This window comes from Mustela putorius, unplaced genomic scaffold, assembly GCF_011764305.1.
Source record: "Mustela putorius furo isolate JIRA1106 unplaced genomic scaffold, ASM1176430v1.1 tig00000166_pilon_pilon_pilon, whole genome shotgun sequence".
In the NCBI taxonomy this organism is placed as follows: domain Eukaryota; kingdom Metazoa; phylum Chordata; class Mammalia; order Carnivora; family Mustelidae; genus Mustela; species Mustela putorius.
In genome coordinates this window covers 620,557-644,637 of record NW_025421301.1, presented here as the reverse complement: position 1 = coordinate 644,637, position 24,081 = coordinate 620,557, and the positions used below count along the sequence as shown (strand labels likewise).

Genomic DNA, 24,081 nt, shown 5'->3' with positions numbered 1-24,081 from the left:
AAAAAAACAACAACAACAACAAACCAACAGTTCTATATTCCAAACAGCCATGTTCCCATGAAAACTATGGAGAGATAAAAGGGAGGATTTAAAAATAAAATAAATATAAAAGTGCAAATAGAGTGATTTATCTTCATTTCCACAAGATGAAAGCTGGTCTATCAGGATAAACATTTTACTAAAGGGACCCAACAGGGCCAGTGAAGCAATGATATTCATAGATGGTTAACAATCTCAGAAACAGGACGGGCCCCTTTACCAAAGAGAATATTCTGCTCCCAGTATGCTTAGTTATGAATATGTCTGAAATAAAATGAGAGCCTTACCAAATCATGAGCATGACACGTGCTTTTAAATTGGCATTAACATTCTTGAAAGCAATGTTTTAGCAATAATTACGAATGATGTCCTGCTTAAAGCATAACACTATGCTTGATTAAAAATTACAAACAGTCTATAGAAGTTAAATGCATACCATACTTTAATAATCAAGACAGTTCAGCCATTTTTCTGGAGTACGTCTCAGAGTTAGCATATAACCCGTATAGTAACAATATTGCTGTGTTTCCAGTCATTTTATATTTAAGGGCCCAAAATATATTATGCTCACAAAATAACACTATCCATGAATGCCAACCAGGTTTTTTTTTTTTTATTCCTTCAAAAACACTCTACCCTGGTCATACACACTTATTTATATCACTAAAAATAACCCAAGAGGGTAATTCACAGTCTCACCTCTCACCTCTGATTGCCCTAAAAACCTGTAGGTCAAGTTCTCCACCTTTGAAAATGAGCAAACATGTTCCAGAGAAGTCACTGTAGCCATGTATTTGGACTTTGTATTTATACATCTGAGACCTAAACAGGGCCATACACATTACAGTAAGCTATGTTCCATATCAAAAATAAAATGTAGAAGGAATAGATTTTGTCATTCCAATAGCACAGACTTAAAAAGCTGAACACTTAGACATAACTCCTACATCTGTCTTTAACTAAGAGGTCATTGCCATGCTTACAGGTTTGAGGCAGTAATCTACGTATTAGTGTGTGATCAATCAAAGAGTGCACTTACTACCGTGAACTTGGGTCCTATGCCATACGATTGTTTTTGCTTTTCCCCCAAAGAGTCATTTGCTCCTGAAGTTATAGACTTTTAAGGCACATTTTAACAAAAAGTCATCATCTACCCAGCTTAAAAATGGAAGCTCCTCCTGGTTACAATAATATATACCTAAGTAATGTGTAATTTACCAGGTAGGCAAGTGTCTCTACCTTGAGGATAAAGTCACATTAGAAAAGTGATTCCTTATTTCCTTAATCAAAAAGAAACATTGTGTAAAAAATATCAGAACATTAAGTTTATTCAGAAGAACCCATATGTAACAAGCCTGTTGGCAAAGATCCAAAGATCCAACAGGATATAGGTCTAGAAATTAAGGAAAAGTCTCCTTTGGAACCCTGGGTTCCTACCCATCCAGGTTTCTGAGCAGGAATCATGAGGGAGTTGGGCGCCTTAATGATTTTTAGAAATTTCCTTCCAAAATGCACAGACCCTTGGGAGGACTCAAACCTTACACTTCCATCAGCTACCATCTTGCATTGCAGTTAGCAGCCTCAAAGGAATAGGACTTGGGGAGGGAAGGAGGGAGGATGGAAGGAAGCCCCAGATAGAGACGGGATAGTTTCAAGGGCAAGTCACTTTAGGAACTTGGTACATTTTGCTAGGACCAGCTTTGACTTCCTTATGAGTCTTTGCTTAAAGATAAATAAGTATATAACATTATTTTCCAATACTCACAAGTCGGGTTTAGGGCACTGACCCTTGGGACAGATATAGAATTACCTAACGGACAGAGAATTATCTACTAGGAATGGTTTGGGGTGAGGGGAGATTTAGGAGTCCCTTAACATCCTGAAAGTGTAAAGTAAACATAAGTGGGAGAATTTCACAGAAACAAACACACAGCTAACTGTGATGTCTCCTCCAGCTGTCCTCGTCCCACTGATCATTAGAGGTCTGCAGGATAGCTTTTCAGCTGTGCAGAGTGTACTGCTGGCTGGCTGAGTTCTAGTTCAACCCTAAGGTGGGAATGGGCAGAGTCCCCAAGGCACACGGTCATGGTTGAGCAGGAGACTAATGGGTGACAAAACGTGCTCACCGGGGCTATGCTCTGTGTAGAGATCTGAGACATTCCCTGTAGTCATGATCCTCAATAAACATTTTAAATGTTGCACAATAGGCCCACTTCACAGGGGGGCCAAACATACAAACTGTAGATCCATTTTTAAATCTCTGAATACCCATCACCTACATTTGGGAAACCATGTGACCTCTGATGTAACTTCAGCCCCAGTGGCAGTTACAGAAAAGCCTCCATAAACCCTGAAATTCAGCAACATTCCTCTTTCTCTCTAGTGATTGGCACCATTTTGGAAATCTGGTCCCAAAGGTTCTAAAGAACAGTAATGCAGCAAGAAGGAACAAGCCTCTCTGTATAAAATGATTATAGAGATGTGTGTTGAGGTAAAGAGCTTTGTAAAAACTGTTGAGTAGGGAAGTCCGGGCACGGCTAGTGACATTTTTAGGTAAGTTTGGTGCTAATATTATTCTACAAAACTCCTGTTTACACCAGTTATAAACAGGAGACAGTTCTTATTGCTCCTGGAGCTTGCTGCCCCAATCTGTTCCAGCTCCACTGAAAAATGGTTTTTCTCAACAATTAGTAGCAAAGATTCCCAAATTTATAAAAAAAAACAAAACAAAACCAAAAAAACATTGCCAGTTCATTGCTTTTTGATTTCTGAAAGCCATAGAGATCTGAACAACACTACAGTATGCATGTCCTTGACACCAAGTACAGAAAAAAGCTTAGAAAAGTCGTTTTATCAAAGTTCAAAGAAAAAAAACATGAAAAAGAGCAAAATATATACAGTTCCTGGCAGTCCTCACACAGGAATTTCTGACTACAGACCATAAAAGTTTACATTTGTGTAATGAAATTACAGTAGATTTTACTTCATTGTTAAAATACAAGTTTCGGCTTCAAAGTGCTCACTTTATTTAAAAAAGAGAAGATCAAGAGGGTTGAGGGGATTTTTTTTTTTTAAACAACAAATACGTCATGTGTCCCAATCTCCTTTTTCCTCTTCCTTTAGTGCAACACAGCACAGGAGCCTCACTGCAAGGTCTGACTCGCAGAGATACTCCCAAAGCCTCACTACAGCAGCACGTTAGGGGTCCCATTGGGGGTGGCTCCTTTTTTCTTCTGCAGCCGATTCTGAACCTTTCGAGATTTCACCATTTTCATCCTCACCTCGAAGACCTCATGGATGGCTTTCCGGAAGCAATGAAAATTATAGTCAATAAGCCCTGGGGGAAAAAACAAAATATTTTAGACATGTCGCACAGAAATAACCCCCTCATGGGGCACCTGGGTGGCTCAGTTGGTTAAGTGTCTGCCTTGATCTTGGGGTCCTGGGATCGAGTCCTGCATTGGGCTCCCTGCTCAACGGGAAGCCTGCTTCTCCCTCTGCCTGCTATTTCCCCTGTGTGTATGCTCGCTCACTCTCTCTTTTTCTCTGACAAATAAATAAACAAAATCTTTAAAAAAAAAAAAAAAAAAAAAAAGGAAAGAAACAAAGAAAGAATCTCCTCTTGTCGTGTCTGCCATGGCCGGGACAAGCAACTAAGGGGAAGCAGAAGAGCGGTCTTAACAGAACGTCCACAGATTTCCCTAGAAGTTGTAGCTGCTTGAGGAATCGCAGGCAATTTTCTGTCAATGTACATGTTTTCCTAAGGGAAGGTTCCAGAGTACAGACCACATTTTCAAAGATGTCTATGACCTACAACATTGAAGAACTGAAGTGTATTTTTTGACCTATCAGAATTCAAGATTTCTTACAATTAAGATATATCCTCCATGAAATATTTATTATGTCTCCCCAAAAGGGATTATTCAACTGACTCTGACTGGAGGCAGACCCTGACTCGAAGTGTGGCCAAGATCTCAAAGCTTCAGTACCCATCATTCTACTGATCCACATTTATTGATACCTATTACATTTAAGCCACTGTCAGGAGCCCTAGGGAAAGCAAGATCCCCGTCCCTGATTTTAGAGTTGTGGCAGTCACCTCAGGTCAACAGCAAGCTCGAAGTTCAACCAACAACGCTCTCAGTTTCTGAACTCTAAGTAAATTTCAAATGCAGACGAAGTAGGGGAGAATCATTTTGTGCTTTCTGAAATCATTGGTACAAGAATGGAATAGAAGATTAATCCCAAGTCTTGAGTGCATTTTTCAGCACACTAATTTGTAAAAGTGTTGAGAACAACATTATGTTTATACCAATTAGGCTAAGGCAGTTGGTTCGATGTACTATTTTTACATTTATTAAAATAACTAGCCCAACAACTGCTTCCATCCACGGAAGTAATGTTTCCAAAGCCCCAACCAAAATAAAAAAGAACTGGGATTCCAGCCAAGGACTGAAATTCTTCAAAGCAGTCAAACAACGGCAAGTGCACTGGAGGGAACACCAGCTCAGCTTCCAGAAGCAGGAAACCTTCTCAGTGGCGCCCTCTGCTGCTTCTGAAGCGACACTGACCACAGTGCAATAAAACCTCCAAGTCATCTCCTCAGACAACACTACTGGAATCAGGGGGGGAACTAGTAAGAATTAAGTAAGCCCAGGGGCACCTGGCCGGCCTAGTCAGTAGAGCACGTGACTCTTGATCTCAGTGTTGTGAATTCAAGGCCCACGCTGGATGTAGAGATTACTTCAAGATAAAATCTTAAAGAAAGAGAAGCCGCTCTTTTCTGCCGGAGGCTTTCACAGAACTTCCTCCACTGCACAGGGACAGGTACGAGGGATATGGGAACGAACGTTCTGAAGGCACCTCAAACAGGGGCACGGAGGAAGGCGGGTCAGTGCTGCAGTCTCCCATACTCAACTGGGGTGACTGCGTTTGTTCCACACAGCTTCTCAGAGGCTCTCTCGTACTGGGAGTGAACATAAAACTGCTCATTGGCGCCACGGTGGGTGGCTTCTCTACCTTGTCTCATTTTCCTACTTCCTCATTTTTGTTTCTTGGGACCATCTTCCAAATAAAGAATGTAATTAAAAGAAAATAAACAAGAAGCAAAGAGATTATTTTATTTAGTGGAAACTGGGATAGGAGATTCTTTGCTTTTACATGCAACCAACTGCCTTAGGAAGAAAGCTTAGTTAGAAAAACTGGCTCAGTGAAAATTCAACTTGCACAAGTCTTCTGTTGACAGTTCCTGACAAATATTAACTTACTCATCTTCGCAATTTAAAATGTTGGGGTGTCTGGGTGGCTCAGTGGGTTAAAGCCTCTGCCTTCGACTCAGGTCATGGTTTCAGGGTCCTGAGATGGAGCCCCAGATCGGGCTCTCTGCTCGCCAGGGGACCTGCTTCCCATCTCTTTCTGCCTGCCTCTCTGCCTACTTGTGATCTCTGCCTGTCAAATAAATAAATAAAAATCTTTAAAATGTAACAGTATTAGGGCCCCTGGGTGACTCAGTCCGTTAAGCATCTGCCTTCGGCCCAGGTCATGATCCCAGGGTCCTGGGATTGAGCCCCGCATCGGGCTCCCTGCTCTGTGGAAAGCCTGCTTCCCTCTTCCCATTTGTGTTCCCTCTCTATGTCTCTCTCTGTCCAATATTAAATAATATCTTAAAATATATATATTAAAAAAAAATCCAGAGAACTTTAAAATATTTAACAAACCCTAGGCCCCTCTCCCAGGAATTCTATTCTAATTGTTTGGAGGAGGACCCAGAGGTCCGTATTTTTTAACTGCCTCCCTTCCTAAGGTGCCTATGGAGCAAGGACTGTGGAGTGTGTGTGGAGCCAAGGCTGAAAACACCACATCTGCTTTTGATCCTCTCCTTTCTGCAAAAGTAGTCACAGAGATCATTAATGAAAACCCAGACGGAGACCCAGCATGAGGCAAAGCTAACCAACCAGTGCCGGTTGTTGGCACCAAGAGGACTCTACAACACTTGAGATTAAAACCACATAATCAGGGATGCCTGGGTGGCTCAGCTGGTTGGACGACTGCCTTCGGCTCAGGTCATGATCCTGGAGTCACGGGATCGAGTCCCACATCGGGCTCCCAGCTCCACGGGGAGTCTGCTTCTCCCTCTGACCTTCTCCTCACTCATGCTCTCTCTCAAATAAATAAATAAAATCTTTAAAAAAAAAAAAAAAAAAAAAACCACATAACCAGGGCCACCTGGCTGGCTCAATTGGTAGACCACACAACCCTTATCTTGGGGTTGGAAGTTTGAGCCACAGTCTGGCTACAGAGATTATTTAAAAATAAGAATCTTTAAAGAAGAAAAAGTAAAGCAACAAAACCAAACTACTCTACACATTTATAAGCAGTAAGTTCTTTTTAAAGACAACTCCCTGATCCCCAGGGTGACCAAGTCATTCCATTTGCCAGGGACATTCCCCTTATCAAGGGAAGGTGCCCTCCCATCCTAGGCAAATGGAGATAATCATTTTAAAGAGCACACGGAGTTTAACACGATAGGGTTAAATCTGTCTGCCATTTCCTAGTTGTCATATTAAAATACCTAGGTTTCTAGCTAGTTAATTCTACCAAATCTGTCAGTCCTTAGAGATGATCCCACCTAACTTACAAAGATCCACATAATAAACTCCTGCTTAAATTTATTTCCACAACCATAGATGGATGTTAAAATTAGTGGGCCAAAGTTTGAGGAAGAAGAGGATTTACATAACCTGAAAATATGTATTAACTACAGTGGGAAAGACAGGAACTTTCCAGAGGAAAAACCTGACAGACATGACCTTGACTAAATCAAGGTGAACACCACCAGTAGTAATAAGACTTATCAACATCATGAACCACTTGATATGATGCACTGAGAAGGACACATTCTGGTCAAAGTGCATAATCTTATTCCAACTGTGTGGAAACAGGAGACAAACCCTTTCTGAGGGACATTCTACAAAACGATTGATTAGTACTCTTCCAAAGTGTCAAGGTCATGGAAGATAAAGAACTATCAGTGACTGGAGAAGACTAGGAGGAATCATGATCAAATCAATTTGTGATCCTGGGACAGAAAAAGGGTATTTTTGGAAAAACGGTGAAATCTGAATAAGGTCTGTAGTTTCTTAATGAATACTAATTAATTCATTAATACTATTAATTACTATTATAGTAATGGAGTATGTAAGATGGGGAAAGTGGATTGAGGAATCTCTGTAGGCAATGTAGTATTTTTGCAACGTTTCTGTTCAGTCTAAAATCAGCTGAAAATAAACAAGCTCTCCAGGTTGACGCTAATATACCCTAAATTTTAGGAGCTGCCACTACCCTAGATGGTTTGGGGGCTCTAGTTGTACTATTTGCATTGTATTTTATTTAGCTTCCAAAATCAATGCAAAATATTAATCACCAAATATAAATTCTGGAAATATCTGTAATCATGGAAATATATGTATAATGGGTTGTACACAATACACACAATTGAGTCTATGTAAGGACAAGCCCAGGAATCTTAGCTCTGACTTCCACACACTGGTAGTAGAAACTTGAAAAAAAACTTACTTAACAGCTCCTGGGTCTGGGTAAAATCATCTATAATTGAGAGAATGAAAAAAGGTATTGTCCTGTCAAAATTCCACGAGCCTACTATTTAACCTGTTCTTACTTTCAGCAAGATGAAACTAAGGAATAAAAAATTAGCGCCACTTAATTAAAAATTTTGAAGGCCAAGAACACAAAAGGCAAACTGGTTGGTAACAGTCAGTAAATATAGGAAAAATATACAACTTCACCAAGAAGCAAGGAAATAAAAATTCAAATGATACTAGTTTTTAATAATTAATTTTTTAGTGCTAATACCTAATATTGATAGGAATACAGCAAAACGGACACACTTATATTCTCTTTGTAGCACAAACCCATAACATCTTTTGGAAGGATATTTTGATAATATGTATTAGAAGCCACCAAAACATGCCTACCCTGCCCTTGGATCTGAGTAATTCCACTTGCTGAAGTTTTTTCCTGAGGAAATAACCAAAATGTACACAAATATTCAGTGCAAAGAAGGTCATCACAGATTATTTACAACATTAAAATCTAGAAACAATATAAATTCTTAACAATAAAAGAAACTAAAATGATACAGTTAAAAAAGGCTTAGTGAATTAGAAGGATGTCTGTAATTACCTCACTGTAATTCAGTAATGGTTACAAAGTAGCATTTATCTTATCATCACATATGGATAGCGACATAGCCACAGATGAAAAAGTCCAAAAAGTTGTAAAGAAAATGTTGAGAGTGATTTCCGAGTGAGAACTTAGGTATTTCTTTTTTGCTTCTCTGTTACTTCTAAATTTTTAAGTGAATCTACTGCTTTTGTAATAAGAAAGAAACAATAAAAATCTAAATTATGTTTTCATGCTCAAGGACTTGGAAAAATTTCCAAGATATAAATGAGTGAAAACAACAGATGTAAAACATCTGACAAAAACAAAATAGACCATTTGGCCCCCTCTTTTTGGCAGGAAAAGAGGGATGAGAGAAGAAGGCAAGATGGGAGGGAAGAAAGGAGAAAGAAAATCTCAAAAATCTAACAGAATTTAGCTCTAGACGGCAAAATGGAGTGGTTTTATTTTGTTTTGTACGCCCCCAAATTTTCAAAGTTATTTCTATAAAGAACATGCATGCTTATAAAGGGGGGAAAAGCTATTTTAGTAAATGTTGCTGTTGGCATGCTTTTGGGAATTTTTCTACCCCCCAAACTGGTAAATCATGCCCTAGTTGCTAGCAAAAATCCCTAGCATGTCAGTAAGCTGTTTTCAATAGTAATTTAAATTTAAATAGTACTTTAAAAAAAAAAGTAGGGGCGCCTGGGTGGCTCAGTGGGTTAAGCCTCTGCCTTAGGCTCAGGTCATGATCTCGGGGTCCAGGGATCAAGCCCCACATAGGGTTCTCTGCTCACGGGGGAGCCTGCTTCCCCCAGCCCCCCGCCTCTCGGCTTCACTGCCTACTAGTGAGCTCTGTCTGTCAAATAAATAAACAAAATCTTAAAAAAAAAAAAAATTAAGTAGTAGTTTAAATTCCCAGTTTAAACAGTAGGGGGAAAATGAGTATCTCTATGAGGTCAGTTGCTTTAGTTTTACTTTCTCTGTATTTATTTACTTAACTGTTTTATATTTATATATAATACATATTTATGTATTACACATTTATATGGTATTATGTCACATTTATCATTTATTTATATATCTTTTGTTTTTGTTTCACTGATTGGTGACCTTCTTAAGTATATTCCCATCTTCCCTTCTCAGAATCATGATGTCAGCCCTGTGTTTTGAGGACTAAAGAATGTATAAAGGCTGAACAGAAGTGGAATAGGTCTCACTTTAATGCTGTACAAGTCCCCTCTCCTTTCCACAGGGATCTCCAGCGGTCCCACCGTCCTTAGGACCTTCTAGAGGAGTGGACCAGGAGAGAGGCCGCGGCCCTCACCACAGGCTGCTGGGCCCCTGTGGCAAGAGACATTACAGCCTGTCAACAAGGCTTCAACCAGCTTCACTCCAGGGATAGCCAGAGTCCCTGGGGCCCCTTCTACCTCATGGCAGACTGGTTCCTGGATCCCAAAAGTCTGACAGCCCGGGGTGGGGGGTGGGAGGTGGGCGGGGAAGGACACCAAGGGGACTTGTGACACAAGTCTGGAAGCTTCAGGAAACATGTGGCCGACCACCCACCATCCACAAGCAGTAGAAGCAGTTATCAGTCTGAAGTGAAATGGTTTCATTTAAAGCCTCCCCCCCACACACACACACACAAACACACACACACACACACACACACACACACACACACAATACCTTTTCTTTCAAAGCTTTCCTCTCTGACAAAGCAGACAAGAGCCAGGAACTTTGTCACCTCTTTTAAATAAAGAACTGTTGTATTGTTCAGCTTTATGATGGCCGTTGATTCTTTGTCATAGGGGGTTCCTGCTCCATCTTCTTTGAGACTAAATGGGGACAGAAACCAGAACATATGTGACCACTGGGAAGAAACTACAAAATGAAACCCAGTGACGGAGACCAGCTTCACTACACAGAGCAATAATCATAACGAGAAGTCGTTTACAATTACAGGGCCGTTTGGCAAAAGTCTTCGAAACACACAATCACAAGAACGTGCATGGTGTAGGACAGTCCCTTCTTAGGGACACAAAGAGTGGCTGCTGGACAGGGAGGCATCTCCCCAGGGACCTTCGCAACACGGGTGAGGGGTGGAGGTTAGATCTTCTCCCCTCCATAGCCCATAAGGGCTTCTTGAGTTTTCCTGACAGAGTAACCGGGCTGTCAAAAGCATTGTCTGATGAAGACAGAGGAGAGCTGAATGACGCTTCCCAACTACAGAAGCCTAAGGAGACATGACAGCAAAACACAGGCCTAGATCCTGGATCAGGGATCAAAGACAGAATTGGGACCACTGGTAAGATTTGGATACAGACAATGTATTAGTGCAATATTGTAGTTGTGCTAAATATGCTTAATTTGGTAAACAGTGGTCCTGTAAGAGGACTTTTTTTAAAAAAGAGACAGACACCCAAGCAGCTAGGATCAAAGAATCATGATGTCTGCGATTCACTCTCAAATGGTTCCGCAAAAACAAAACGCAAAATGTATCAGAAAAAGAGACAGTAAATATGGCAAATTGGTAAAAAGGGGTAGATGCAAGTGAAGGGTATCATACAGGAGCTCAGTGCACATTTTCTGCAGGTTTGAAATTTTTTCAAAATAAAACAGTAAATAAATATACTGATCTCTCTTTTTTTTTTTAAGATTTTATTTATTTATTTATTTGACAGAGAGAGAGATCACAAGTAGGCAGAGAGGCAGGCAGAGAGAGAGAGAGAGGAGGAAGCAGGCTCCCTGCCGAGCAGAGAGCCCGATGCGGGACTCGATCCCAGGACCCTGAGATCATGACCTGAGCCGAAGGCAGCAGCTTAGCCCACTGAGCCACCCAGGCGCCCAATATACTGATCTCTTTAAGAAAAGGTGTGGCCTGCAGACACAGATGACTTGGGTTTGAACCCCAGTTCACTTATTATGTGAATTGGAGAGCAAGGTAACATGTTGGAGCCTCAACTCCCTTACCTGTATACTAAGAGCAATTACCTCGAAGTCTCTCAGTACAATTAAATAATAGATATATAGCATTGAGCACAGTGCTGAGACCCTGTAAAAGGCACAATGAATGTAAGACGACGACGATGCCTTTTAATGACCAAAACTGGACCCTCCGAAGACATTGATGTAATCAGACGTATGAGTCCTCTTCTTATAGGCAAAGGAGCACTTCCCTGCACCTGTTCCCCTCATCTGAAACTCTGTGTGTGTGTGTATGTGTATTTATTTTTACCTCCCAAATTAATGAGTAATTGACCAGAAATTTGACTTAATTGGAACTATGCCAGATCTCACTAATACAACAGGGTAACACAGGTGGTGCTAAACCTGATCCCTTTGCAGAATAAGAGTCAACATTTACAATGTGACAGGCACCGTTCTTAGCTTTTATCATGACTTCTCTATCGTCACGCCATAGACTCCTCTAAGCTGGGTATCAAGGAACCGAGGCTAGGGGAACTCATTTGGTCAAAACTGATCATGGGGGTAGAGCCGGGATCTCAAACTAATCTAATACCGAGTTAATGTTTTTAGTCTCATAAATATCATAAGAAGGTAGGGTGACAAACCAGATTAAATGAAAGTCTGAATTGTAGAGTATTTCAAAGGAAATGTAAGTTATTAGTTTTGAGAATATTTTAAACCAGCACATACATGGCTACTTACAAGTAAACTGGGGAAGAAGGTTTTTTGAAAAAGGGTTCAACTCACTGTGACCTACCAAAACGTTAAAGAAAAACCTGTAAGAGATTGGATCTCAGATGTTAAAGATGCTTTATCAGAATTCTTAATGTCCTTTGTACTATTTTTAGCTGCTATTTTTCTAGGCTGAATTTCTCTTGCTAATAAGTGATATTGTGAGAAAAATAAACTGAAACTTTTGAATTTTTTACCTAATGAAGAAAATTTACTAATCGCAATTAATAACAAGAAAAGTCTTAGGTGATAATGTTAAATGCATAAAGCAGGATACATATAAAATTTATATATACAAAGATCACATTATCCTAAAAATTACACAGAGAAATTAAGAATAAAACACATTAGGGGCACCTGGGTGGCTCAATGAGTGAAGCATCTGCCTTCAGCTCAGGTCATGATTCCAGGGTCCTGGGATCAAGCCCCAGGTCAGGCTCCCTGCTCAGTGGGGAGCGTGCTTCTCCCTCCGCACCTCTCCACTCTCCCTCAAATAAATACATGAAATCTCCAAAAAATAAAAGTAAAAAACACAATAAAATATATATACTGACTATCTCTAGGTGATGAAATTATGGGTTACCTTAATTTTATTCTTTATGCTTTTACGTATTTTCTGCGATGAGCACGGACTGCATTCATACTCAGAAAAAATGAAGTAAACAAATTGGAGAAACCAGAAAGACCCAAAAAACTACAAGTAAACACCGGTGATGGATTACAGCTGCAACTCTGTGCTACTACTACTCAGGTCTGTGTTCACAAAGCCGTGAAAATCGAGACAGCCACAAAGTATTTTAAAGCCTGCGTGCGCGCGCCTGGAGAGCCAGAAACTCCCCAGATGACTGAGCAGACTGACCAAGGCACACCTGCCTCGGGCCCTGCTGGTCTCCACGGAGCAGCTAGGAACTGGCAGCGAGCCTGTTTCCTCAGCGGCTGCCAGTTAGCTGGGCTGGCTCCTCACGGCTCCAGCAAAGGGTGGGGAAACTCCAGGGCCCACGCCCAGTTGGTGACCCACACTGGTTCTTAAGGCACCTGATGGGTTCTCAGGAAATGCAATCTGACTCCTCCCACTGCCTGCTGCCCTCCTCCTGTTTTAGCTGGGTTAGAGAAACTCTGATTAGCATCATTACATGAACAGCTTACCACTTACATCTAATTACCATATGGCACAATAAGGACTACGCATATCATTAAAGAGGTGCCAGATTAATTGTGTTTATTGTATTTGATTACCACAGCAATCTACACTGTAATCAGGATACGTTCAGTTTCCCTGACTATTTCAAGGTCAATCCACTGGAGTTTAAAAACAATAGAATGCTATAGAGCTGTCGTCTTAGAAAACAAGGTCTGTTTTGGAAGCCAGATGGCAGTGTTTAATAATAATACTAAGAAGGCAGTAATCTTGGGAGTGAAGTCTGCTCCTGAAGTCAGATGGCAATGTAACATAATAATAATAATAATAACAACAGTGGCATCTACATTTATCCAGGGCCTACCAGGTGAAGCCCAGTGACATGTCACCCTCACTATGGTCTCACAGTACCACTTTCCCTGTCTCATAATAGAAAGGACCCGGTGTGCACGTGTGTATAGCAGAAGAATCTGAGCTGAGGGGTCAAAGGCTCTTCAGACAGAAGGAGAGAGAAATGGGGAGACCAAGACCCTTCCCGAAGCTGACAGAGGAGGCTGTGTGAGGCACGTCACAGCTGGTGCGTAAAGAGGAAGATGAACAAGAGCCTTACCCATCAATGACTGGATAAGCGTGTAAGAGCCCATATAAATCAACAGCAACAGCATGATCTTAATACGACAGACAAACAAGTTCAAACTTCAAACTAGTTCACTCTCTACGACACCCATTCAGGAAATTAAAAATTACGTGGAAATGTTTCTATGTCTGGTACCAGAATCAATTTTCTCCACCCCTTGTTTATTTTATAATACTGTAACTGTACAGGAAGTTCTGTTTTCTAAGACTCTAAGACCATGATAATAAGCAGGTAATGTTGTTTGCTTCATTTTGTAATTCTCTGCTGCTCATAAAGGAAGACAAAGTATGTTAAAGAAAATCCAGTCGTTATTTCTTACAGTGAAGAAGGGAACAACTGTTGTTAATATGAGATACATATTCAAAGTCTGAGGATCCTATTAGTCTCTCCCAAGTGTGTATGACATTATGATATGATGACAGATTTTTCAGGAGAACGCAGAAACTGTCAGACTTTTGGTTCAAGTTCTGATTCTGTCCTTTACTGACAGTGTGAGCAGGGGTTAGAAACAACCACTCTGAACCTCAGTTTCCCCATCTGTGACATGGGGATAGTAACTCCCATCTCATGGAATAGAGGGGAATTAAATGATATAATGTATGCAATATGCTTATTAGCAGAATGTCAGGCATTTACTCAATAATTTTTGTTGTTATGGCATGCTGTTTATTTACAGATCTCAGTCATTTAAAACAAAAATATTGAGATATCTGGGTGACTCAGATGGTTAAGCATGATTTCCACTTTCAGCTCAAGTCATGATCCCAGGGTCCTGGGATTGAGTCCCACTGAGGGCTCTGTGCTCAGCGGGGAGTCTGCTTCTCCCTCTCCTGCTCCCCCTCCTTAGGTTCTCACTCTGTCTCTCTATCAAATAAATAAAATCTTTTAAAAAAGTAGCATTTCTTATCTTCAATATACTTTAAAAAAAACAAAAGTATTAAAATCAAGTAAGTAAATGCAAATGTTACAAAGATTATGCACAGTTTCATTTCCTAATGAGAAGTATGTCTGTTTGTACCCTGTAGGAGTATTTTACTTACCCATAAATACAAGAGATGTCAATAACGACATCGATCATATCACAGCAGAGCTCATAGGTTTGCATATCCACTGGGGTACTATCAGTTGCAATATAAATTTTACTGACCACGTCAAAGAGAAATGCCTTTTCAATTCCAGAATTCTGAAACAAAAAGACGATGCTATCTTAAAGCGACAGCTGATTTTAGAACATCATCACTATATAAAAAAATTACATGCCATCCTCAGTGTAAAATATGAAGGAGCAAAAATTAATTTACTAAAGATTTTGTTACAATTTCAATCTCACGTAAAGTTTTATAATGGATATGCATAAGAAATGGAAAATTCTTATTTTTCATTAATTATTTATTGTAGGTAAACAAATTGGGCTTGTTTCTTGGCTCTTAGAGATGTGCCTGCAGTTAGGAAAAAGCAAGGAAAAACACTAATTTTACTGACTATAAATTTTAAAATGAAATATATTTTAAAAATCTAAACAAACCCCAAACTGTGGAGTGACAGAGTAAATAGGAGTGCAACCAAGTCTGACTCAAGTCAACAGCAGAGCTGGCCCAGAGCTGATGGTCTATAGGACTCATTCGCCAGTGCATCAACCACAGTGTTTAACATATAAAAAATGTTCAGCAGGCTCTATCTCATTGCCACAACCACCCTTAAAGCTTCCTAAATCTCACAGGGCTCTATCCACATTGAAGACTGCCTATGACTTTAACAAACACTCTACTTATAGAACAGAAATGGTTTGGGAAGTGAAAGTTTAAAGAACATAAAACAGTATGTTTTGTGTTGGAGCAATCTTCCAGAGTAATCCTTCAGTGACCCTGCAATGCCGTAAGAGCAAGCAAAAATAAGACTCTTCACGCTCGCAATGTTATTCTAAAATTCTGCAAATGATTCTACCAAGAGGATGTTATTTACTTACCGAGATAAAGATGTTTAGCAAATTCTCCAGGGTGGGGAGTTGTGGAATCAGTTTCTGAACCACTTTGCTAAAAGCTTCAAATATTGAATGATCATATATGCTCGTCAAATAGAAGCTGAAAGAGAAAACAGTATTTCATCACACTTTCCTTCTGACTGGGGGACAGACTGCTTAGGCTGTCACAACACCAGTGTCAGCGGTCTATACCTACTGTCCCTACACATGCATCCTAGCCCCCTTCAGAATTCAAAATGACCCTGGCAAAAAATGAACATGTGTTAACAAGCCATTCCTCCCCAGCTCCCAAAAAGCAAGAATTGTGCCCATTCTCATCTGCTGACTGGCTGGACTGGAAAGCCTAAAAATGCAGTGGTATGTGCCCATACGAGCTTTCTTACATTCTGCAGAAGAATCCACACCAGGTCATCTCTACACGTTCCTGTTAGGTTAGTAATGCCTATGTTACTGGTATTGAGGCATCTAATATTTTCACTTTGCAATTTGCCAATTGAATGATGCATACACTTCCCCATAAAAAACTGATAGAGGGGTGCCTGGCTGGTTTAGCCGGTAGACCATGCGACTCTTGATCTTGGGGTTAAGTTCGAGCCTCACGTTGGGTGCAGAGGTTACTTAAAAATAAAATCTCAGGGGCGCCTGAGTGGCTCAGTTGTTAAGCATCTGCCTTCAGCTCGGGTCATGATCCAGGGTCCTGGGATCAAGCCCCGCATCAGGCTCCTGGCTCGGCGGGAAGCCTGCTTCTCCCTCTCCCACTCCCCACTTGTATTCCCTCTCTAGATGTCTCTTCTTCTCTGTCAAATAAAATTTAAAAATAAATAAATAAATAAAATAAAATCTCCAAAAAAACCCTTAACAGACAAGTGGTTTTCCTCTGTATTTCTATTTGAATTATCTTCAGAGTTATCTTTTACTTGTGGCTATAAATACTATCCTGTTTATTAAGAATTGTAAACTTCAGCCTTGATTAACTTCCTGGCTTATGTTCTTGAGTTTTACGGTTTTCATAGGTGGGAAAAATTAGCTTAAGCCTTTAAAAAAAAAAAAAAAAAAAAAACGAAAATTAGAATTAGTACATGCAAAGCTTGCTTTTCCCAAATACTGTCCCAATGTGTACAGCACAAATAAGGTAAACAGGTGAATACCACACCGCTTGTGCTGACTTTGGACTCCACACCTGCTTCTTTCTGTTGATGAACTGTGATCCCAGAAGGGTTTCTGTTCTCACCTGAGGTGAATTTTTTCTAATCCAGCATCGGCAAGGTCATCGTTTGCCCTCTGATGAATATCTCTTTGGGTCTCAATCTTGTGATCATCTGACAGACCATCGACTTTATGAATAAACACCTCGAAGTTGATGTCAGTGTTCACTTTGTAGGCCCTGGTCACGGTGAGGTGGAGCCTGGCCAAAGCCTCCATGTAATCGTCCTGGGAACAAAGGCACACTCCTGTCAGGGGAGGCCAAAGACTGCTATACTACCATCCACAGACACTCGTTTTTCCTGTTTTACTGAGGTATGATTGGCAAGCACTGTGTATATTTGAGGTGTACAATATGATGTTTTGATATACGTATACATCACGAAATGATCCCCCCCCCAACCAAGTTAATTAATCTATCCATCACCTTACTTCACAGTTACCTTTTTTTCCCTTTCATACTCACTCCTAATCTGGAAACCATGTAGGTACAATCCTCCAAAATAGTTTGCAAAAGCCCAAATAAGAGCTGGTTTCATGGAATGCAAGATTGAAACTGAAGTTTCATGAACAAAGAGATGAAAAGGGCTGGAAAAACACAGCTGTAGGCAGTTACGTAGTAGCTTGATGACAGTCATTAAGACCAGCGTTACAGTTTTCTGAATTCAAAATGGCCCCATACCACCTAGGACCTTCCCTGGGATACTATTCTTCCCAGATTTTTGAGTCCCTGGGTGAACTGTGATGAACAGTTAAGAGATGGAAACGTGATATGGGTCACTGGGAGGATGGGGAAGGAGCCAGGAGGAAAGATAAGAGCACTGGTCTAGAGCAGAGGTCAGCAAACCATGGCCTGAGGGCCAAAATGGACCCACTATGTGTTGTTTATAAGTAAAGTTTTATTGGAACACTCCTCTATTTACATACCATCTATGGCTGCTTCTGTGGTACAGTGGCAGAGTTGAGGGGTGTTCCTCTGAGGAAACCCCTTGGAGATAGTACAGCCAGCCTGCAAAGCCTAAAACACTTACCATCTAGCCCTCTACAGAAGCAGTTTGCTGACCTCTGATCATGAGTAACTGACCCAAATAATGTAATACTATTTTTTCCTCCTCCCTACAAATGACACTTTTATAATAATATGATGAACATCTGCTTTTGCATCTTCCTGTTTAAGAAATCAAACAGTAGGGATGCCTGGCTGTCTCAGTTGGAAGACCACGCAAGCCCTTTTTTTTTTTTTTTTTTTTTTTTTTTTAAGTAATCTGTGCACCCAGCGTGAGGCTCAAACTCACAACAGTGAGATAGAGAGTTGCATACTCTATCAAGTGAGCCAGCCAGGCTCCCTGAGCATGTGACTCTTGATTTCGAGGTCTTAAGTCTAAGCACCACATTGAGCATAGAGATTAATTAAATACATAAACTTAAAAAAAAAAAAAAGAAACCAAACAGTAGACCCTGAATCCCTGAGGGTCTCTCCCCATTCTCCCAGCCCACCCCATCACTCTACCCCCAACCCTCCAGAGGTATCCACTATCCTGAGTTTAGTGTTTATTCTCAATCATCTTTCTCCAGTACTACATACCTATGTATCCCTAAACAACATACAGAATTCATTTACAATGTCTTGAAATTCAGGGGGAGGCCATCTGAGAAAGGACAACAAAGAAAGGTTTCCGGGTGGCAGAAATATTCTACGTCTTAACTGTGAAGTGGTTACGAGTTATATGCATTGTCAAACTCACTAAACTGTACACTCAAAATGAACACATTTTATCGTATTTACTAATTGTTATTGTTTATGTCTTTTTTAAGATTTTTTATTTTATTTATTTGACAGAGAGATCACAGGTAGGCAGAGAGGCAGACAGAGAGAGAAGGGGAAGCAGGCTCCCTGCTGAGCAGAGAGCCCAATGTGGGGCTCGATCCCAGAACCCTGGGATCATGACCTGAGCTGAAGGCAGAGGCTTTAACGCACTGAGCCACCCAGGCGCCCCTTGTTTATGTCTTTAACTGAAGACAGGGAGTTAAGGGGACACATCTATGAGCAAAACCAGCCAATGTCAAGAGAGTATCACCATCTCAAAAGATTAGAAGCTATTACTGTAACTTCCCTGCCAGGCGTATAAAATTATCTGACTACCAACCAAGTGATGGAAGTGGCACATACCTACCAGGACTAAAAATAACATCTAAAAGAAGAAAAAACTTGCTTCATTAGAACAGAGGGGGCGTGGCTGATTTTTCTCACTATGTTTGTTACTATCTTCTACAACAAATAAAAATACAGGAGAAACACACCACCTTTGTTCCTATTCCAAAATTAGATCTAGGAATTACAGGCAGGTCACAATCACCAATGTAGAGGAAGCCGACCCTCCACTGTGGATCCCAGGGCTCATGTGACATGGCTTCAGGGGGCCAAGAGTGGCCCTGGGGGGTGTGGGACATGTAGTAGGCTCTGCCTGGGGACAGGTAGCTCACAGAAAATCACTCTGGATACTTTCATACTCCTTCATTTTATAACATTCTGTGAGGACACATTTTCTCCTTGATGATATATTTATCTGGCAATCCTGTGATTGTGAGGAATTCACAAGGAAAAAATAAAAATATGAGGCGTCAGACCAACAGAGCCTTCTTTAGAAATAAAGGCAATGACGTTTGAGTGCCTGCCAAGACTGCCGGAAGTTTACGTTTCTTTTCAGTACTTGTAATTACATCATATAAAAATCCCTGAAAACATGTTTTTTACAGTCTGCTTCCAAAGCAAAAGTATGTATTACATAGACTCTGAAATAGCTTATTTCATTATTCCTTTTTAGTAAATGAAAGGTCTCAACAATGTTTTTCGGCCCTTTTTAAAAAGTGGAACTTAAAAAGACAAATTTCTCCAACATTCTTCTATCTTTCTCTGCCCTTAAGTTAGAAGAAAGAAAAACAAACACAAGAAACAAAATAAAAGAAAACACACAGGGGCGCCTGGGTGGCTCAGTGGGTTAAGCCTCTGCCTTCAGTTCAGGTCATGATCGCAGGGTCCTGGGATCGAGCCCCACATCGGGCTCTCTGCTAGGTGGGGAGCCTGCTTCCTCCTCTCTCTCTGCCTGTCTCTCTGCCTACTTGTGATTTATCTGTCAAATAAATAAATAAAATATTTAAAAATAAATAAATAAAAAGAAAAAAATAAAGAAAACACATTTACCAGCTCAAACTGAAGGGCCGCTTTTCATGTTCAGGTAAAATTAAAACCAAATTACAGTGGCAACTTAAAAATAGTCAAGCGAAGCTTTTTTAGCCACCGTATAGCCACAGTACAAACACCTAGGATAGAGTTGCGTTAGACATTTGAATTCTAGAAATGCCAATTGCTACAGAAGCACAACACAGTACTGAAGTGAGTACTTATTAAGCCACTGTCTTGAGAAGATGAGTCATCTGACTGCAATCTCCTTACCCGAGGGTCAGGCTACTGGTGCTGCTACCTCATTCAACAACTACAGAAGCAGCAGCCCGGTGATGTAGGGAAAGCACTGGAGCTTAGAAGAGACAGGTGAGTGGGACGTAGCCCAGGGCTCGCCAGCATCCCCCCCTCCCTTGCCCCAGCCTGCACCCAGCTGCTCGGCTCCTCCTGTCCGCCCCAGCTCCCTCATCTCTGTGCTGGCAGACCTAGGCAGGAAAGCAGGGCCTACTGCCAAGGCCACAGATGGGCCAGAAAACAGGTCAGTACAAGCGGGACAGCCAGGAAAGCCGCGACTGGCGGCAGGATCTGGACCTGATGCAGGTGTCTACAAGCATGCTTTTCCAGATGGGCCCAGGGGAGGGGAGACCTGCTGTTCACAGGTCCGGTGCGGGAGTTTAAGTCTCTTCCCGGCGCACCACCACCAGAAAAGAAAGAGCGGGCCCCTCCTCCGGACGGCCACGCTCCCACAGCAACACTGGAAGTATTTATGCAGTGCAATCGCTTGGAACGAAAAGGCTTCGTTACTGTATTAAACAGGCACCTGGTTCCCCGAACGGGTTTATGATGAGCTCAGGCAGGAGAGCAGTCTTCTCAGAGAATGGGTTTCCAAGTATGGGCTCAGAACCATTACTAACAGCTTACGTATCCCTGCCTCCCTAACTCCATCGGCGCTCCTGGAAGAGCCAGGTGTGCTCGGCCCATCTGTCTGACTGAAGGCCCAGTTTCAGGAAAACAGCATGCCCTGCTTAGAGCTGGTTTGGTGCATTCCTGGAAGGACTCACTGCCATTGATCCCCCACAGCTGTAAGAGAGCCCTTGGGAGAGACTTCGGGCTCTACGTCCCACAACACTTTCTAAGAGGGCCTGGACACAGAGAGTTTGAAGAGTGTCACTGTCCCAGTTCTGTTCCCTGTACTCTTTCCTAAGATGGCCATGCCTGAGATGCACCTGTAGTCTGCTGCTTCCCTCCCCCTCCTCCCCTTCAACTGCTGGCTCCCACTTCACAGGTGCAAGGCCCAGAGGACCAAAGAGACAATTCACAAGACTAGTCGGTATCCTAAAAAAGTGAATAACTGATTTCTGGGTACAAAGGCCCTTCACCAGTCAGGGGGTCCCCACATCTTTGTTTTCAGCAAAGTTAAAGGAAAGCCCAATCAGGATGTCTACTGATAACTACTAAAAACAAGCCTTGGTGATAGAAAACTGGGCAATTTACAGGATGTAACTTGGAAAGCATTTAAATAATTGAGCGAATGCTATAACAAAACTCATCCCATACCATCTACTTATTTATGCGAACAAGGTTTCTCAGCGCTCACATCGACACAATCAAAAATAGAACTTATGCCAAATTCTGTCTTATTCAAGCATGCATAGGTGAATTAAGTGGGAAAAGATCCACTGTCTTAAGAGGTATACTTATCAATCAAATTTTTACTTTTTATTTTTAATAGTTACCTATAAAACACATAACAGTTATGCTGTCAATCAATTGTGTACTATTAAGAATTACAATAATTTTTTTTTAAGATTTTATTTATTTACTTGACAGAGATCACAAGTAGGCAGAGGAAGGCAGAGAGAGAGGTAGGGAAGCAGGCTCCCTGCTGAGCAAAGAGCCCGGACGCCCGGCTCCATCCCAGGACTCCAGGATAATGACCTGAGCTGAAGGCAGAGGCTTTAACCCACTGAGCCACCCAGGTGCCCCAATCATTACAATAATTTAATTCAAAAGAAAACCTTCACAGTTAGAACTTTATCTTCCTAGGAAAGAGTAACCATTTTAAAATGCACATTTATATGCATATTTTTGTTACAGAAAACCTGTGCTGTTTTACAGATATCTGTCCAGAGTAGGGGGACAGGCAGGGGACACGTAGTTGCTGTCCTTGGCCTGTATGGCGGCCCCCTCCATCTCTGAGGTTTCTGTGATTTGCTGCAGTGCTCACTGCTCATTGATTAGGGTTCCACAGAGGGAGACTTTAACCCTTTGCAACCCTGACAGCCCCCACTGAGAGACCTTGTTGGGTATAAAGGGCTATTCCTGATTCTTGAAAAACAAACAAACAAAACATTACAAAGAACTGGTATGGACATGGGAAGGACCGTGTCTGGGGAGGAGAAGGGGCCTGCAGTCCCATGTACCCCGAGACTGAACTTTACCTGGGAGTCGATGACAAATATCAGCGCTCCTGTTCCCCGGAAGATCATCTCATAGTCAAAGGTAGGGTCAAAAAAGTCAATCTGTCCTGGGAAGTCCCAAATCTGAAAATTAACAAAGGAGCTATTGGAAACGTCTTCCCGGCAGATCTTGTTTGTGCTCTCCAAGAACAGTGTTTCGTTGGGAGACATTTTGTGAAAAACAACTTTCTGAATAGATGACTTGCCACTTCTCCTCAGGCCCATGAGCAGGATTCTGGGCTTCACCTCAGTGCTGAAGGGATCGCTGAAGTCCAGAACTAGAGAAACCACAAAACGAGAATGAGGGTGAGTTGCTTTCACAGTGGTTAATTAGAGGAGTTTCACTTCCACCTCAGATGTGATTTATGATTCACAGACACTGCCACTCCTCCAGATACAGAGACTGCTAAGGACCTCACGCCACTCACTCAGGGGGCCTTTGGTAAGTGCAGAACACTGAAAAATGCTGTCTCGCTACCTGTCACACCATTCCAAAGGGCAGAAAAACCTGTACAACTCCGTATCACAAGAAGCACATCTGGTGTGTGACAAGTAGAGCTTTCCTGGAGCAGAGTGTGAGGGGAAGAAATCCAGTCTTAGCATTCCAAAGCAATGTCGTCTTTGTCTAGATCATCAGATTCTCTATGCCCTGAAGAGATGCTTCTTCATTTGAGTTATGCCTCAAACGAACAATTTTGGACTTCATCAAAATTTAAAACATTGGCGCTTCAAAGGACACTATAAAGAAAGTGATGACAAGCCACAGAATGGGAGAAAACTTATGCAAATCACATATATGAAAAAGGACTAATATCCAGAATATATGAAGAACTCTTACAATTCAATAATGAAAACAACCTAACCAAAAAAAACTGGCAAAAAATCTGAGACATTTCTCCCAAGATACAAAAATGGCCAATAAGCACATGAAACAATGCTCTGCATCATTAGCCCTCCAAAAAATACTAGTCAAAAATCACAACAGGATGCCACTTCACACACACTGGGATGGTTATAATAAAAAAGACAAATAACAAGTGTTGGTGAGGCTATGGAGTAATTAGAACCTGCATCCACTACTGGTGAGAATGTAAAATGATGTGCTTTCAACAGTCTAACAGTTTCTCAGAAGGTTAAACACTGAGTCACCATACGACCCAGCAATTCCACTGCTAGGAATATATTCAAAGAAATGAAAATACACGTCCAATGCACATGAATTTCTTTTTAGTTTCCTTCTGACAAACCCTCTTACATTCTTCTGAGGCCCTGGTCCCAATCTAATTCAATAGTGACTGGAAAGTAATTCTTTTTTCTCTTATTGCAACTAATAAATTTTTCCAAGTCTCTACAACTGTCTTAAACACATATTAATACCTGATAATATATAGTGAATTTCATTCCTATATATGCTATTTTGATGTTTGAAAACTACAATAGGTTTTGGTAAACACACAAATTTCAGGTAAAACAATAACTGAATAAAGAAAAAGTAAGCAGGTTTGGGGCGCCTGGGTGGCTCAGTGGGTTAAAGCCTCTGCTTTCAGCTCAAGGTCATAA

At 41.2% G+C, this 24,081-nt stretch overlaps 1 protein-coding gene across 2 annotated transcripts in view; it reads right to left on the bottom strand.

The window, feature by feature from the left end:
• Window positions 1-463: 463 nt before the first annotated feature.
• RRAGD (Ras related GTP binding D) overlaps window positions 464-24,081 on the bottom strand; it is a 43,030-nt gene continuing 19,412 nt past the window's right edge. Inside the window, exons 2-8 of one of the 2 annotated variants that reach the window (XM_045075841.1) lie at window positions 22,504-22,799; window positions 16,910-17,109; window positions 15,664-15,778; window positions 14,738-14,880; window positions 9,910-10,058; window positions 8,034-8,076; window positions 3,234-3,376 (exon numbers count right to left, since the gene is read on the bottom strand). In XM_045075841.1, coding sequence (XP_044931776.1) covers window positions 3,367-3,376; window positions 8,034-8,076; window positions 9,910-10,058; window positions 14,738-14,880; window positions 15,664-15,778; window positions 16,910-17,109; window positions 22,504-22,799 — 956 coding nt within the window. In that variant the 3' untranslated portion in view covers window positions 3,234-3,366. Of the gene's footprint in view, window positions 3,377-8,033; window positions 8,077-9,909; window positions 10,059-14,737; window positions 14,881-15,663; window positions 15,779-16,909; window positions 17,110-22,503; window positions 22,800-24,081 lie in introns of both variants that reach the window. The other variant, XM_004766914.3, reaches the window with a different exon arrangement.